Source organism: Nanorana parkeri, unplaced genomic scaffold (genome assembly GCF_000935625.1).
Source record: "Nanorana parkeri isolate BGI_ZX_2015 unplaced genomic scaffold, ASM93562v1 scaffold1015, whole genome shotgun sequence".
Classification (NCBI taxonomy): Eukaryota; Metazoa; Chordata; class Amphibia; order Anura; family Dicroglossidae; genus Nanorana; species Nanorana parkeri.
This window is the reverse complement of record NW_017307283.1, coordinates 75,962-93,758: the sequence shown is the minus strand read 5'-3', so window position 1 is coordinate 93,758 and position 17,797 is coordinate 75,962. Positions and strand designations below refer to the sequence as shown.

The 17,797-nt window shown below is 41.1% G+C and overlaps 1 protein-coding gene across 1 annotated transcript; it reads left to right on the top strand.

Annotated features, from left to right (window-relative positions):
- Positions 1-317: 317 nt before the first annotated feature.
- On the top strand, positions 318-17,450 carry LOC108795832 (cytochrome P450 2C8-like). The gene is made up of 9 exons (XM_018567147.1): positions 318-497; positions 2,025-2,187; positions 3,881-4,030; positions 6,602-6,762; positions 8,225-8,401; positions 8,740-8,881; positions 12,308-12,495; positions 16,055-16,196; positions 17,266-17,450. Exons 1-9 carry the CDS (start codon positions 318-320, stop codon positions 17,448-17,450), a joined length of 1,488 nt encoding a protein of 495 aa, XP_018422649.1.
- The last annotated feature ends 347 nt before the right edge of the window (positions 17,451-17,797 follow it).

Genomic DNA, 17,797 nt, shown 5'->3' with positions numbered 1-17,797 from the left:
TACTTTATCTATTGCAGCTGTGTTTGTGACCTGCATGACATAAAAGGAAAGCTGTCCTTAAATGGATTGCATTTCGAATGATAGCCATCCTACAGCTATCGCTGCCCATAAACTTGTGTAAATAAACCAGGTCAGACATAACCGAATTCATGATGTCACACAGATTTATGCAGGCTGTACAAAAGTTGTACTTTGAACTCACATGTTCAAATATGGCAATCTATACGAAAACACACCCTACGAGCTGTGACAGGATGTGTATATATAAGCGTGGCTGCAGTTCCCTACATAATATTTCCTGTTTGTGTAGAGGGAAAATGGAGTTGGGCGTAACAAGCTCTATTTTCCTGGCTGTCTGCATCAGTCTTGTTGTATATTTTTTCTCATGGAAGAAGAAGCTGAGGAGCAGAAATCTGCCCCCTGGGCCACCCACGCTGCCCCTGTTAGGCACTGTTCTGCATGTGAGCACCACAGAGATGCCCCAGTCTTTAATAAAGGTGAGTAATGAAGAACACTTAAAGCTGAGCTCTGGGGAACAAAAATGTTCATTTAAATAGCCAATCTATCTCAATAGCCACAAAGGATATAAATCAACTTTGTGTGCACCAAATGTCTTTGCAAACCCAGAAATTAATTTGAAATGCAGCAGTGACATCATCACTGTGCTGCACATGGCCTGTGCAGGGAACAGAGCTGTGGGAGGGACTCAGCAGGCCCTATCCACTGCAGAACGAGGGTGGATACAAGACCAGTCAATCTCCACAAGGAGCGAGATCTTAAGTGAAAAATCTTTATTACAGGAAGCTCCTGCACTGAGGTTTTGCACTGGATTACTATACGGGAGAGTTATGCACTGGACTACTGTACAGGTCTGAAATAAATAGACAAAGCACAAACTCCAATGAAGAATACACAGGACTCTAATATTTAGAACATTTGGTTTCCCCGGAGTTCAGCTTTAAGGCTGAATTCCAAGCGGAGTTCAGCTTTAAGGCTGAATTCCAAGCAGATGTAAAAATAACACAGTTAATGCAGCTGTATGTATAAATGCAATGAGTTATTTTAAAAATACAATACTGACATTGAAAGCAGAATATGTCTTATTATAAGCTCTTTCACCCCTTGCACAGTGGCACTCAGACTGGGAGGGGAAAAAGCAGCTCTAGAAGCCATTCACACTCTGCTATATGTGCCAGCTTCGGGAGCTGTATGGGCTATAGTGAATAGCCCGTACAGCAGCCCTTCGGTTCTACTGAACTGAAGGGCTCAGGCGGCCGAAGCTAGCCAAAGGATCAGCCGGAGCTGATCCTTCGGCCAGCTTTGTGAATAACCCTCTTAGTGTGTTTCTGCTTGTTCATTGTCCAATCAACAGGCTACGGGTGGGGAGGTGAGACCATTTAAATCTTAACTCGTAACAGTGAGTGTGTATGAATCACAAAAGTGGCAAGACAGAATGACAAATCTTTTAGCATATAAGACAGTTTAAATATGAATATTTTAACTAGGTGTTAGGCTACTTCCCTGAAGTTCAGCATTAAGGAAAACCAAAAAAAAAAAAAGTAACTGGTTCTCTTTACAGATAAAACACTGTGAGGGGAATTTATGGAAACTGGAGCAGACAATAACTGGAGCAGCTGTGCATGGCAACCAATCAGCTTCTCTCTTCAGTTTGTTCAGTTAAGATTTGAAAATGAAATGGAGAGGCTGATTGTTTGCCGTGCACGGCTGCTCCAGTTTTTATCTGCTCCAGTTTTTGTCTGCTCCAGTTTTCATAAATTCCCCTCTATGAGGGGAATTTACTAACTGGTGCAAACAGAATCTGGAGCAACTTTGCATAGTAACCAATTAGCATCTACAGAGGGCTTGTTCTGTTAAGTTTTGAAAATGAAAGATAAAAGCTGATTGTTTGCCATGCACGGCCGTATTTAGCTGATTTAAACTGAAAGCTCAGTTTGGACGTTAAGTTTTATGACAAAGCCAAACAGCAATCCTCCAATATATAACACAACTTTATTCTTTTTTAGCTGAGTGAGAAGTATGGACCTGTGCTCACCATCTACATAGGCAATGTACCAATGGTGTACTTGGTTGGCTATGAATGTGTCAAGGAAGCCTTACTGGATAACAGTGACATCTTCAGTGCAAGAGGAAATACTTTCTTTGCTGAGGCAATTTTCAAAGATTATGGTGAGTTACACGCAATAAAGTCAATGACATACAAACATAACTGAGATTAAGACCAAGAGAGCAGTTGCATGTGTGCAGCATTAAGAGAAGTGATTGCTTAAAAAGAAAAACACTAGAGTACAGTCTTGTATTAAAAAGGGAATGTTCGGAAGAGATAAAGCAATCATTTTGCCACTTTATAGATCACTGGTTCGGCCTCATCTAGAGTATGTGGTTCAGTTTTGGTCACCAATACACAGGAAGGATGTCCTGGAGCTGGATAGAGTCCAGAGAAGGGCAACTTGAATAATTAAGGGGCTGGAGGACCAAAGCTATGAGACAAGGTTGCTAAATTTAAACTTGTTCATGCTGGACGTGAGGCAATTAAAGAGAGGACATGATTTTGATCTACAAAATGTTTGGTGGTAAGGGCAACATCAGCAATAAACTATCTACAGTAACCTCCATAACAAAGACTAGAGGCCACCACCTAAAATTGGTGGAGAAAAGATTTAACCACAAAGGGCATAGGGGCTTCTTTTCAGCTAGAGAGGTTAAATGTTGGAACTCGCTGCCACAAGCAATGATATCAGCAGAGAGTATTGAATCATTCAAAAAGCATTCAGATACCTTCCTCAGAGACCATAACATACAGGGGTACAGGGACTCTTAAAAACTAGCTCACACAGGGACTCATGTACACACACACATGCACAGTCACACACAGACACACAAAGGTTGAGCTTGATGGATCTGTTTCTTTATTCAACCTTAAATACTATGTAACTACCGTGTTTCCCCGAAAATAAGACATTGTCTTATTTATTTTTTTGCACGAAATAAGACACCAGGTCTTATTTTCGGGGGATGTCTTACCTGGCTGGGGCAGGACTGGACGAGGTCCCGGAAGGTGGCTACTTTTGTTCCCCATGGTCCCTGTGTGTGTTGTAAAATAGTAGCCACAACTACCAGCTCACTCCCATGATGGACTACAATCTCATGTTTAGTTAGCTAATTTGTATTGATGTGATAGCCTTATCACGGGAGTGAGCTTGGAGCGGTGACTACTTTACAACACACACAGGGACCATAGAGAAAAAAAGTCCCCACCCTCCAGAAGGAAAGACAGTGTCAGCACCAATTCAGAGATGATTTGAGGATCTACAACCGAGTGATACACACATAAGATACATTTTTGTTAATAATGAAGGTACTGTAATACATTTTTGAGATTTAACTTATGATTTTGAGTTTAGTGTCAAACACCAGAAGAGTCTGAGAATGCTAAGAAATAGACTCAGATGGTTAAACTTTCGAACATCTACAAAAAACTGTAATATCAGCTTTTGGTAGGCTGACCCTTAAAATGAATTGTAGTTATTGTCAAGCAGAGTATTGTTGGGATCTGAGAAAGAACACAAATAGATATATCACAGATATTTACTAAATACTTATCTTTCCTGAAATAAATGGTGCTGTAGGCTTTTCTAAGTGCTGGCCACATCTGAAGACCTGGACACTTGGTCATGTGAAGAGTTTGCCCACCCACATCTTCAACTGGATTACCATTGACTCTAAGGAAGATAAATATTTCAGTTCTTTTCTTACTCTTTATTTATCCTTCTCAGCATGACACAACTTTATGTTAACATTTGAGTACAGGTCCACTTTAACCCTCATTGGTTACATTATTAACAAATTATTTCCTCTATAGGAATTGTACTAAGTAATGGTGAACGCTGGCAACAGATCCGCCGATTCTCTCTGACCACTCTGAGGAATTTTGGCATGGGAAAGAAAGGACTTGCAGAGCGGACCCAGGAAGAGGCCCATTACCTGGTAGAGGAATTCAGGAAAAATGGAGGTTGGTGAAGATTTTTAATTACATTTTATGCTAATTGAAGAGAACGCAATAACATTTCAAGGGCATTTCCAGTGTTTATGATCTTAGGGAACATATAGGGAAAATTCATTTAAAAGAATAAATCCAAATATGCTGTATATTAATAGGCAAATTTATGTATTTTGGAAAATTAAACAAGAACCGTTATATACTGCATATACATTACAATAATTTAGCAAGTATTGTTACAGATGCCTGCCTATTGTGTTTCTATAGTTATGTAGCCATTTAAGTGCAGTGATTGAAATTTTTCAAAATGACTGACAAGTGATATTTTCTACAAAACATATATCCAGTCTAAGTGTTGTAAGAAATGTTTCAAGTGTTGATTAGGCTAACAGGACTCAGTAAAAGTAGCTCTTAAGTGTTACCATAAACATTTAAATTATTTTGCTTTAAACTTCCTTATGTTTACTTTTCCCATGTTTCATCTCTTTAAAGAGAGCTGCAAATACAGAAAAAAACACTAAAATGCTGACTTTGCTGCAGTAATATCCCAAACAGTGTTGTCCACTCTGTCTAAGCCTTCCCCTGCTGGACTACTGAACACCTCCCACTTATGTTCTGTCATCCAGCCGAAGGAATCCCAGGCAGGGCTGGCAGCGCTGCTTGTAATGTCATTGTAGCAGAGGTATTATGCTTTCAGTTCCAGCAAGATTTACTGGATTTCTGGCAGATCAGCAGGCTTGTAATGTCAGTGGTTTAGGGATAAAACATGAGAAAATGTGCATGTATTGCAAGATTCTATACCTCATTCTGCAGCCTGCTGATTACATATACCTGCTGTATTAGAAAAGATACTGAGCTTTAGACATGTGCGATTCGTTTCGTTCCGAATCGAAATTCGGACGCATTTTCGGAAATTCGGACATTCGGATGTATCCGAATTACAGACATAATGAATGCAAACGAATCCGAATTTCCATTTTCGAAATTCGGTAGCGGTAGTTCGAATGTTCGTTTCGTTTTCTGTTCTTATTCATTTCGTTCGTTGGAGCAAAGTGACATTAGAGAAGGAGAAAAAAAAAAATTCCCCCTCAAATGTCACTTTGCTGCAAACGAACGAACGAAACGAATAAGAAACGAATAAGAACAGAAAACGAAACGAACGTTCGAACTACCGCTACCGAATTTTGTCCGAATCAGAATTCCGAATCCGAATTGACTTTCACACCCGAATCCCGAAAAACGAAATAACACAAATCCGAATTTAAAACAAAACGAAACTAAACGATTTTTTTGGCAGTGCACATGTCTACTGAGCTTGGTTTCCATCTGCAGTGATAAAAGAGCAGATTTTTGGACTTTTTCTCACTTTTAGGAATAAGCCAAGCAAACCTGTGCTATGCCCATGTGGGGGCAAAGCAAGAGGTTCACTTTTATTGCCCCCTGTCCCCAGTAGCACATACTTACATTTCCGTCACTTCTCTACCATTCCAATCAGTGACAATCAAAGAAAATATCTAGTACCTCTGGGTATGGAGGAGCATGCAACTCATATCCCATCCACCCCAGTGACAGTGCTGGTGCTTGTTGATTGGCCCAGGGTCTTAAGCCCTTTGTGAGCTCAGACTAGAGAGACTTAGAGCTTATAAAAGTTATCTTTCTCACTTCAGCTAAATGGAGCAGTGGGGAAGTGAAAGGAAATGTTTTGAACTGAAAAACTTCTTTGAGGAGATTATACATATTACACCGAAAGGTATTATTGATGGCTAAATGTTCTAAGTATGGTGATATTGTGGTATATCTGGCATAGGCTAAGTTCCTGCCCCATCCCCATCTTTCCCTTAAACAAAATCACAAGTCATTTTCTCTGTAGACCCGAAGATTGTTAGACAGTGAATGTGTAATAAATGTATCTCAATGTATCAAGATGGCCAATCAAATTCCCTTCAATTTTTAGCAAGGACAGGAGGTCGGTCAGTTGGTTGGTTGGTTGGCAAAGGCAACACTGAAAATTATTTCAGAGACTTTGATGATTAAAGGAGAATTATGAGGCGAGTGATTTTCACTCAGCCTCATAATCTGAGCCAACCTGTGACAATGAAACTGTCACAGGTCGGCTCAGTAGATCGGGAAGTGAGCGAACACATACCGTCGCTCGCTCACTTCTCGATCTATCCCTGCAGAGAGCCGTGACTGTCACTCACGGCTCCGTGCAGGGATTCCCCCCTCCCCTGTCCGATCCTCCAGTGCTGACTGGCGGAACGGACGGGGGAGGGGGCGGGCAAAGCTGGCTCTGCCTCTGGATAGGCAGAGCCCGCTGTCAATCCCGCAGCCAGGTGGATCTCGACAGCAATGTCGGGATCCGTTCCAGCTGCGGCAGTCTCAGTATACCGCGAGCTGTTGCTCGCGGTATACTGAGCTTTGGGTCACGGGAGAACGCTAGTTTGTGTTCTCCCGTGACCCTTAGGGGAACTATGGGGAAAAGCCCTGACCCCATAGTTCTCCTTTAAGCATCATTGCCTCATAGGTTCTCTATATTGTAAGCTGTAAATCTTTTAACTTGAATACTGATGTATTTTCCCTTAGAAAACTTGTTTGATCCAACGGATTTGCTACGTTTGGCAGTCTCAAATGTCATTTGCTCTATTGTATTTGGAGAACGCTTTGACTACGAGGATGAGAAGTTCACACATCTTTTATTCTTGATGAAGGAAATCCTAAACACCCTTGCCTCTGCATGGGGTATTGTAAGTACTCTTACAGAGTGTCTATGATATACTTGATGGGAGCTGTCTATTCTTCCAATGTTTAGATCTTACAACATAGCAGCATAGTACCAATTATTTTAAGCATGATTAAGTGTTATAACAAAACATGGAAATGCCTGGAACATTTAAAAGAAACCTATCAATAGAGAAACGGATATGCTGCCATATAGACAACTAGTATTATTATTTGGATATCAACAATTACTTCCTATATACTTTTCTTACTACAGGTTCTCTTTAGAGTGGACCTGAACTAAAAAAGAGCATCTAAAAATGTTAAGTGTGTCTAAACAGTACTCTAAAAATCTACCTTTTTTCCTGAAATCCACCTTATAAATAGCAGTGCACTTCCTGTTATCTGAGGGCACCTAGACACTTTAGTCCCTACAGCCTTTTGTCTGTATTTTGAGCGCTAAGTCACTGATGCCTCTGATTGCTAGTCTCAGGATATTTGAAGTAACATTTGGTGATGCTACTGTGCTTCTCACTGTTCTTCTTGCTGGGTACTCTGACAAAGCAAAGCCCTGCCTTTACCAAGATGTTTACTTTCACACCATGCAGATCAAGACATTGTAGGTCAGTATTGGTGAAGCTCAGCTGCAGGGAGACCACAGGCAATACTGGTGACTAGTCCTTTGCCCTCTGCTTGCCTTTTGTTGACTCAATTCCTCATAAGAAAACCAAACACACCAAAAAGTGCTTAGAGAAACTAAACAGAATAGTGCACAGTGTGCAATTGTAGTCCTTAAATAGGGAAAGCCTCTAACCTCTGAACGCTTTTGACTACAGTCATGTAGGGGATCCCACCGCACTCCTGACTGAAAATGCCCCAACTTTCAATGGGGGGGGGCCCTGGATCAGATAAATGAAACAGTAAGTCACCAGCACTCCAAAGGTTCTCCAAGCAAAGTTCTTTTTATTCCATGTGTACAGTTACATCAGCAAGTGTAGCAACATTTCGGAATGCATCTGGTTCTCCTTCATCAGACAAAACAAAGTGATACATGTGCAGTGTAGTGATCACAATATTCACATAAGTGCCCGCATATTTCATTTTTAACAAAAGTAAAAATCTGGTGAGTAATGTGGTTTCTTTCAACGGAAGAACTTCTACCTAACTGAAAATTAGTATATTGTTATTAAACTAGAACTGCTAAAATCACTTGATGTAGTCAATACAGCTAACATGCTGTATAGGGCCTGATACGCTGAAAAATGTTTGCTAAGTGTGAAAATGCCTGAGAATTGGGGAAAGCTCCCATTAGATAATGAGAACAGATCAATTCTTTGTTCAGACCTGTCTATCTTTCACATTCTGGGAGCAAGGAGTTACCATAATTTAACAGTTACAAGGTTCCATTTCTAGTTGTCTTGCACTGGCATGCTGTAAGGAATTCGCATTTTCATCTCAACTTAAAAAAACAAACTTCTGTTTTCACAGTTGGTAAATTTATTTCCCACACCATCATATTACTTACCCGGTCCCCATCAGAAAATCTTCAGGAACTTTAACAAGATGAAAGATTTTATTATGGAGTCTGTAGATCATCATAAGAAGACTATTGATATGAACTGCCCACGGGACTTCATTGACAGCTTTCTCATAAAGATGGAAGAGGTGATGATTCTTTTTTTGGTTATTCTGCACTGTTATATCTAAAGTAGAGTGCCAGCTGAACTTTTTTATTAGTTTTTGATAAAGCAAGAAAGGGATAGAGCTTCTGTCAGTCTTTTTTGCTCTCCACACTCTTGGGGACGTTTTCAGTTACTCCTTCACTGTCTTCCTGTTTGGTTTACTGAAAAGAAAGTAATGTGAGTTCTTCCCAACAGGTTCACAGAGGGATCAAAACAGAAGTTCTAACTCTTTTCCACTGTACCTAAAACTAAAAATAAAATAGTTATGGCTGGAGTTCTTCTCTGGTAGAATATAAAAATATGTAATCTTAAAATCCACAGGAAAAGAGCAAGCCAAAAACTGAATTTCATTTTGAGAACTTATTCGGGACAGTAATGGACCTTTTTAATGCTGGCATTGAAACAACCAGTGCCACCTTGAAATGTGCTCTTCTCATCTTGCTCAAGCACCCAGATGTGGCAAGTAAGCAACATTATATTTCCTTATATTATTTAGTGTCTAAAACTTGTCAAGCACAGCAGAAGGTGGAAGAAGAGAGTGACTAAAAATGGACAATAAGACCCTTGAGCAAACCTCTTCTGATCTACAATGCACTACTCTTAACTCAAAGTCATCACTAGTTGGTCTAGAGCAGTGGTTCTCAACCTGTGTAACCTCGGGACCCACATGTTTCCTTGATCATTAAGGCGTGACCCAAAAATGATTTCATTTCTGAAACATTTTAATTTATTACACAAAACAACGTGTGCAGTATTCAGCAATATACATGGGACACCTCTCCCTGTCTGCCTACCTTTCTCTGATTCCAGCCGACTGAACTATCTGGACTGGAGAGTACAGTAGATACAGCGGTGGATTGATATCTGCTGTACTCTCCAGTGCAGACCGGAACTATAACTTAATTGTCGGGCGCCGCGGCCCCTGATATCAATGCGCCGGCCCGAAAGTGAGGAAATAGTCCCCTCTCTCCCCGGGCCATACCACTTTATCGGAGAGCCCGGGGGAGGCCGGGAGAGAGGGGACAGTTTGACATTATGAGGTTCCACAGGCTGAACCACAAATTCCCCCTCTAGTTCTCTCTAATGCAGATGGGCCGGCCTATGCAGACATGACGCTGCGACCCACTGCAGAGGGTGTCGCGACCCACTTTTGGGTCGCGACCCACTAGTTGAGAACCACTGGTCTAGAGGTTTTGGTATTCAGCTGCCCCATTAGCATTTAACCGCCCTCTTCTAGTGCCCACAAAGCTGATATCCACTCCAAAAGTATAATGCTTAAGAACGTTTATGAACATCTTCACACTGGGAGAGAGGGTATAGGGATCCTAGACATCCAGGGTATAACAGACAGACAGACTCACCAGTCCCTTCTTAGCAATTATTATTATACAGGATTTATATAGCGCCAACAGTTTGCACAGCGATTTACAATATAAGGAATGTAGGAAGAGGAATCACCAGCACGTTTCGAGACCAACGAAACGTTGGTCCAACGAAACGTTGGTCCAACGAACCTGTTTTGAAACGTTGGCTCTTGTGATAGTGTGACGTCTATGTCCAATAAATGGACTTGTTGGATTATTCTACTGAGTGCTGGTGATTCCTCTTCCTACATTGTGTCTGCACGGTGCCATCCGTGTTCATCACTACAAGCACCATTGTCTACATAGGCCTGGATTGCTGCAAGGTGTGCAGAGGATTTCCCCTTCTATCCAATTTACAATATAAGGAAGACATTACAATCACAATACAATTCAAGATGAGATGGTAAGGAGGGTCCTGCCCGTGAGGGCTTACAATCTAAAAGGCTATCATTAGGAACAAAACCATAGTGTAGATCCAATTTACAGCACAGTGAATAGATATTTGAGTAGCAGATCAACAGGGATTATCACAAATCTTTAGCAGGAGAGACAACAGACTTGTTCCTGAGGTCCTCTATGTTCCAGGCACCTCCAGCAGCCATCAGCTTCCCTGGTTCTCCTCCTCTGACAACAGCACAGGCCTCTTCTATCCTTGAGGCCTAGGGAAACTCTTCCCACACTTCAGCATCTCCAGACAGCACCCCAACCTGGATTAATCCATGGCTGGAGCCGGCCAGAACTAAGCACATGGCAATTCCCTCGAGTATATAAGCACTTACCCAGCACGCAACACTGGTTGAGAGAGCCCCAGTGAGTGGCTGCTGAACTGCCCACACACTGACAGTGTTCCCCATTGGCTGTCCCACACTGCAGCAGAGTCAACTCTGGCAGGTACAATCAGTGACTGAACACCTGGAATTAACCAAAAAAAGCCTACTATAATTCTGCCAGACTGAATACAGCTCTGGCAATTCACGATGCTGTTACGGCAGCTTAGTAAATAGACCCCTAAATTTCTAGCAGCCACCTCACAATAGAGGATGGGGGCTACTCAAGTAATACTGGGAACTTTTTTTCTAAGCACCCTCTGGAATATTTTGGAAACACCAGTGGAACCACAGGATAGGCACTTCCTTTAATAAGGTGACAACACCCTTCCCTTTGCAGTAAAATCACTGCAGTATTTTCATCCTTGCTGCTGCTGTAGCTTCTCAGATGTTGGCATTTGGCACTTCTTAGATGTTGGTAAATAGCCACATCTAGGTTTGCCCACATTTCTTTAGATTGACAGCATATCGCTGTTCGCCAAAGGTTAGAGAAATTATGTCCTGCTCAGACCCTCCCACCAACTCCATCACTGTCTACAAGGGTGCAGGAGAAGTCCAGCTTCCCAGCTGCATTTACCATAAAAAAAAGGCAAATTACATTCCTTTTCAGACATTTACCTTGACATCTTGCATTGAAAATGCACATTTAACACTCTGAGGACAACAATAACTAGAATTGTTTTTAGCTTTGGAGGGAGTGTGGAGGGATCAAGCTACTGTCTTTGCACATATTGTAGAGGTTTCTTCTCACTTCCTATACTCATGACCATACAGAAAGTGACAGGAAGCTCCCCAACAGTGACACAGACAGAAGTAAAAAAAACTGGTAGAAGTTCTAATGCTTTCCAACAGGACAATTTTACTATCTGTCCCTGTTGGAGAAATTACCCTTACATTCTCTGCAAATGACCACACAACAAGACAGGGGAATTTTTTTCTTTGGGGTCAAATACAGCAATAAAGAGTAAAAAAATGTTTCTAGTTTTTGTGGCAACAGCTCTTTTACTGACAAAAAACTGTGGAATAAGATCTAAGCGTACTGAAACATATTTCATTGTTGTGATATTCATATATGACTGGCTAATAAACCGAAATAGTGTACGTGAGGTGAACGTTATATTTCTTTGGAGAAAAAGAACACTTTAGAGACTAATCTTGGCCTCAAGTTTTTTTTTAACATAACAGAACATCTCTGTTGTAGTTGTGACCCTTACATTTGTCCTGACTGTCATTAGTGGCATTTGTATTATTATTATTATTATACAGCGCCAACAGTTTGTGCAGTGCTTTACAATATAAGGAAGACATTACAATCACAATACAATTCAAAACAAGATGGTAAAGAGCGCCCTGCCCCTGAGGGATTACAATCTAAAAGGGAGGGGCAAGTAATACATGAGGAGGTAGCTTTGTAGGGATGAATTGTTTGAGAACGTGATGGTTGAGTGGTTAGGGTGAGGTAGGACAGGCTTCCTTGAAGGGATGAGTCTTAAGATGTATCTGTAGCACTTGTATGCTCTGTGTTCTATAAACTCACAAAATAACCTCTATCCGTATTTTTGGAGGCAGCCCCATAGATAACTACACGGCCATCACCTTAAAATGAACAAATTGCTTAATTTACATGTTAATGTAAAAAAAACACATACCTTATATTTGCTTTGTTTACAAATGTTGCTTTGTTCTTTGTCTGTACAGGAAAGATGCAGGAGGAGATAGACAACGTCATAGGGCAAAGTCGATCTCCTTCAATGGAGGATCGTATTAGGATGCCATACACAGATGCTGTGATTCATGAAATCCAGAGATTTGCTGACATAGTTCCCTTGGGAATTCCACACTCAGCCAGCAAAGATACAGTATTCCAAGGATACAACATTCCAAAGGTTAGAAGCGTTGTGTAGTTTACCTTCCAAAACTTCTTAGTTACTGCCCTTCTCTAAGCACTGTGTTTAAAAAAAGACCTCTGACCATTACATTCCAATATGGCAAATAGCAAGCCAGACTGAAGAACTGTTAGCATGTCAGGTCCAAAACACTTACTGTGTTTGGGTTCTAGTTAAATATGTCATTTTCTCTTAGAGACAATTACATAACTTTAACCACTCCCCCTACTTAGCATGCCATTGCTGAATAAAGCTGGCAATACACCTATAGATTATCTGCAGATTTTCTATAATCAGATGGAAAAAGTGCAACAGATTCCTCCATCTACACTAAACTGTGTGGATGGAGGAATCTCCCACTGGGCCAAGCTTCAGTATCTTGCTAGTCAGCCCCGCTGGCTCTCAAAACACCTGAACAATCCATGCATCCAATCAGATTGTTCAGGTATTTTGATAGCTAATTGGCTAAAGCCTTGCACCTGACCACAGGTCAGGTGCAAGACTTTGCCCAATCAGGGCCCATGTTTGTAATGTAAGAGCCATGATTGGGCAAAGTCATGATGAATTTGCTCAATCATGGCTCACCTGTCAGATGGCGTACAACTGTAAACAGTTGGGCGGAGCCAGCTGTCACTGCTAGCTCAGCCAGGTTGTTTATATGTTGCCGGCATCTGTCAAAATACCATTCTGCGGCGGGTGTTCGTCACAAGCAGACGGGACGGTGGTCGTAATTTATAAAAATTATTTCCATTTATATTTTATTGTTTATTTCGTCGAGTCGTCGTCGTTGCGGACAACGCTGGACGTTGTGATTGATGCTGGTTAACATCGGTGAATCCATTTTTTTTTTAAGAAAAGACTTGTAAAAAACTTGTCTTTTGTTTTGTTTTTTTTCAAATAATGGATTGTCTGACCTTTTTTTTTACAATTTCATTTAACCCTTTAGTAAATGGGTATGGGTACAAGTACTCCTTACTCATTCACAAGGGGGACCGCATCTGGGTGCCCCTTTATTAAAGGGTTACCCTGATGTGAATAAGCCCCCTGCCCACACCCCCACAACCAAAGCCCCAGGGCTTGTGGGGAAGATGCCCTTGTCCCCATCAGCACGGATCAAGGTGATTTTCCAGAGGTGACCCTAGAAAAGCACCCTCCCAGTGCTGAGGGCATGTGGCCTCTTACTCATCCCCCCCCCCTTTCCTGCCCTGCCAGGCCTGTGATCAGATCAGGGGTCTGGTATGGAATTTTAGGGGTGACCCCACATCTTTTTTCCCCAATTTTTGGGGGTGGGGTTCCTCCTTAACCACTTCAAGACCAGGTGTTTAGACCCCCTTCCTCTACGGCCGGCCCGGAGGCAGTTAAAGTTCCTACCAGACCTTAAGGGCCTGGTATGACTTGAAGGGGGAATCGCACACACTTTTGTTTTTGTTTTTTTTACATGGGGTCCCTCCTAAAATTCCTACCAGAACTTAAGGCTCTGGTATGACTTTTGGGGGGAACCCATGCTTTTTTTTTAAAATGGGGTCCCTGCTAACATTCCTACCAGACCTAAAGGGTCTGTTATTGTTTGGGAGGGGGAACCGCACAATTTAAAAAAAATATTTTTAAACGTAATTTTTTCTTTATGAATGTAATTTTTTGCTGCTGCAGGTTCTATACATTGTACAGATGTACCACTTTACAGGCAGTTTAAGGGAACCCACCCAGGCACATCCCTTTAACATCCCTTTAACATCCCTTTAAGTGATGTTAAAATCATTGCTCCTTTAACCAGTTGACATCCGCTGTGTTAAACCCCCTTCCCATCCAGGCCATTTTCCAGTATTCAGCGCTGCGGTACTTTGACTGACATTTATTCCGTCATGCAATGCTGTACTGAAATTGATTTTATACCATTTTTAGGGACAGATAGAGCTTTCTTTTGGTGGTATTTAATCACCACTGGGGTTTTTATTTTTTACTATATTAAGGAAAAATTACCAAAATAAAAAAAAAACTGTTTCAACTATATTAAATGGTAAAACATTTATTATTACCCAATTTTTTGGTAAAATATAAAAGACGGGGTCACGTCGGGTAAAAAGACTCCAAACATGTCAAGCCTTAAAATTGTGTGCGCGCGTGAAACCTCAAAAAACGAAAATACCCAAATTGGCCTTGGGGACACAATCAGTTTAGTGTTATTAGTGATTGATGGCCCTAAAATGATTGCTCTCACTGCGACGTTCGCAGCGATATGTAACGTGTGTAGCGCAATTGTCGTTTTTGCGCGCTGGTGCTCCGGACGCGTATTTACGTTTATATCTGCGTAAACGTGGGGGTGGGGGAGTTAAACATTTTGGGGTTTTTTTTTACTTTTTTTATATGTGACTTTTATTTTATTTTACTTTTTTATGTGACTTTTATTTTTTTATTTTGTTTGCACTTAGTGTTATTGCTATTATACAGTATAGGGGGATAACAATCTCCCTATATAATAGCAAAGGCACACTGACAGGTCCTCTTTATGAAGACATTAGGGGTCCCTAGGACCCCTAATGTCACCTGTGGACCCAAAAAGAAGCTGATGAAGCAGAGATCTGCTTCATCAGCTTCTTGTCTCTGGCTATAGCAGCCAGATGACTGACAGGTGAATGCGGAAGTGATGTAACACACATCACTTCTGCATTCAAAGCTCGGAGGGAGGTCAGCAAGGAGATGATCTCCCTTCCTCTTCCTCCTGACGGCCTCCCGACCCGATCCCGGGCCGCAGATGGGGCAGCAGATCCCGGGATTGAAGGTGAGGGGTCGGGGGGGAACGAGCACATATAGACAATTGGCGGGCTATGTTGCCGCCGATCGTCTATATGTGAAACACCCAGTAACGGGTGTTTACATTGGTCGGGTCTTTTCCGCCCGTGCGCGCCCTCTAGGGGGCGCGCGCAAGCAGAAAAAAATGCCGCCTGGAGACGGCAACCCACCAATGCTGCAGTGCCGTCCGTCCGTCCGTTTTTTTACAACAGGCGGACGGCAAGTGGTTAAAAACTGTATTTTTTTAAAGTTTTTTTTTCATTGATACATGTCCCCCAGGGCAGTACCCAAATCCCCATACCCTTTTTATGGCCATTAACTTACAAATAAGCCTTCAAAATGGGGGTCAATTAATTTTCAAAGTTCTACCCCTATAGACTTGCATTGAGTTCGAGTTCGAATTCAAACTTTTTCCATGTTCGAAAGTTCGAATTTGAACCGAACAGGGGGGGTGTTCGGGTCATCACTAATGACTAAGAGGGACATCTTCCAGCACAATGTATTTAGGCAATAGACACCCCCCCACCATGCCTCCCAGTTATGCGACCATTAAAAATGTATATTTTGAAATTGCAAATAAGATGATTAAGCAATCAGATAAAGGTTTTAGTGTAGAAAAACACTTTTGGTAGTTAAATAGAACCTTTTAATATATATCTGTACATCAGACCAAAAAGAGGAACAATTATGGTTAAATGAAATGATATTTGTGTTGGGTTGTTTGTGTATGCATTATTGTTAGTAATGTTTGCTATTTCTTACATTTTAGGGTACAACAGTCTCCCCACTGATTTCTTCTGTCCTAAAGGACCCTAAATATTTTAAACACCCAGACCAGTTTGACCCTGGACACTTCTTGGATGAAAATGAACAATTCAAGAACAATGAGGCCTTCATACCATTTTCCATTGGTAAAATACCAAAACATTTATTTGATATTATATTTATAAACATTCTCAATCAATAAATAATAAGGATAGTCTACCACCTTGTGATTTGAACCTGCACAGAGTGTAGAGGTCTTTGTGAGGTTTATAGCACTTATTCTCCAACCGTCTACTGGAATTTTAAGTTCTTGGTATAATTCCTGTGATTAGAGCTTATAGCCGACTCCACGCCTTGGATTATTGCACAATGTAATGCCAGGATATACAGTATGTGTGTTGTGGTGTGTTGCTATTCACTCTGAATGCCACCCCAACTCACATATACAGTAGGGAAAAATTCACCTGGTCTACAGCACACTATAACACATATAGAGTTTATGTGCTGTGGTGTACGATTTCATAAAATAGTGCAGGTGTATATTTGAGAGCCAGTTCAAAAAGAATTGGCTACCTCAGCACAATGCACCTCAGTGTGCCCTGCAGAAGTAATTTAGGTGAACAATTTAAATTCCTCCATTGTAAAAATCAATCTTCAATATACTGTCCATGTGCTTGAGCAGAAGGTAAATTGTATCTTATATCTGTTCGATAAGAGTGTATAAAAAAAAAACCCTGTTGATCGCGCCATGATCTTGTCCTGTGGGAAAGTTGGTTTTGGGAATTGGAAGTCCTAAGCTATACATTTGTTCTAGGTCAATAACCTCTAGCGAAGTGGAAGGATTACATATACTACCAATGACAGATAGTCACCAAGAGGCCCCTGTACAAGATGAATTTGGGGGCCCCATTCAACTATTTGGCAAGAAAAAAGACCTCTTCACTGTGTCAATTGACAGCTACTGTAGATAGACGTAAGCCATGTCCAAGTCTTTGTGACAGTGGAGGGGTGCTATCACTCATCAGTCCCACATCTAGTAAAAGTTGACCCCAGGGGGCCCTTATGCAGTTGCAAAGTCTGTATATATTGTATGTTTGCCCCTGTGTTTTACAAGGTGAGGTTAGAGGAGGTCAGAGGCATTTCCCCTCAGGACAGATACACATTATGTCCACGAATGATGGTCAGCCTTTATAACAAAATTTTTTATTACCACAGGAAAAAGAAGTTGTGTAGGAGAGGGTCTGGCCCGAATGGAGATCTTTCTTTTCCTTACTGCCATACTGCAGAAGTTAAATCTGAAGACAAACAAAGCTCTAAAGGATATTGAAATAACCCCAGAACCCGGCAAAAATGGTGTTATAGTGAGATCGTACCAACTGTATGTGGAACTGAGATCATGACACCATTAAAAAGATGAAATTGAAAACATTTGAGAATCTATGTCCTATAGAAATATATGTATTCTAAGTTTGTTTTATCCACACACACCACACATTTTCTTTTTTTGTAATACATGTTTGATAATATTAATTATGAAAACGAATAAACTATAAAAACAAAAAAGTATTCCCAAAGTGCTTCATGTGAAAAGTATTAAAGAAAAACAAAAATAAGGGTATCATAAAGAGTGTCTAAATGCTAATTAAAGCTGACCTTGCACTCAAATGCAAGATCTGCTTATTCAACACTGGTCTACCCCTCTGCATTAGAAAGAAAAAACATCTGTGAAGAAAAGAGGAAATGACAA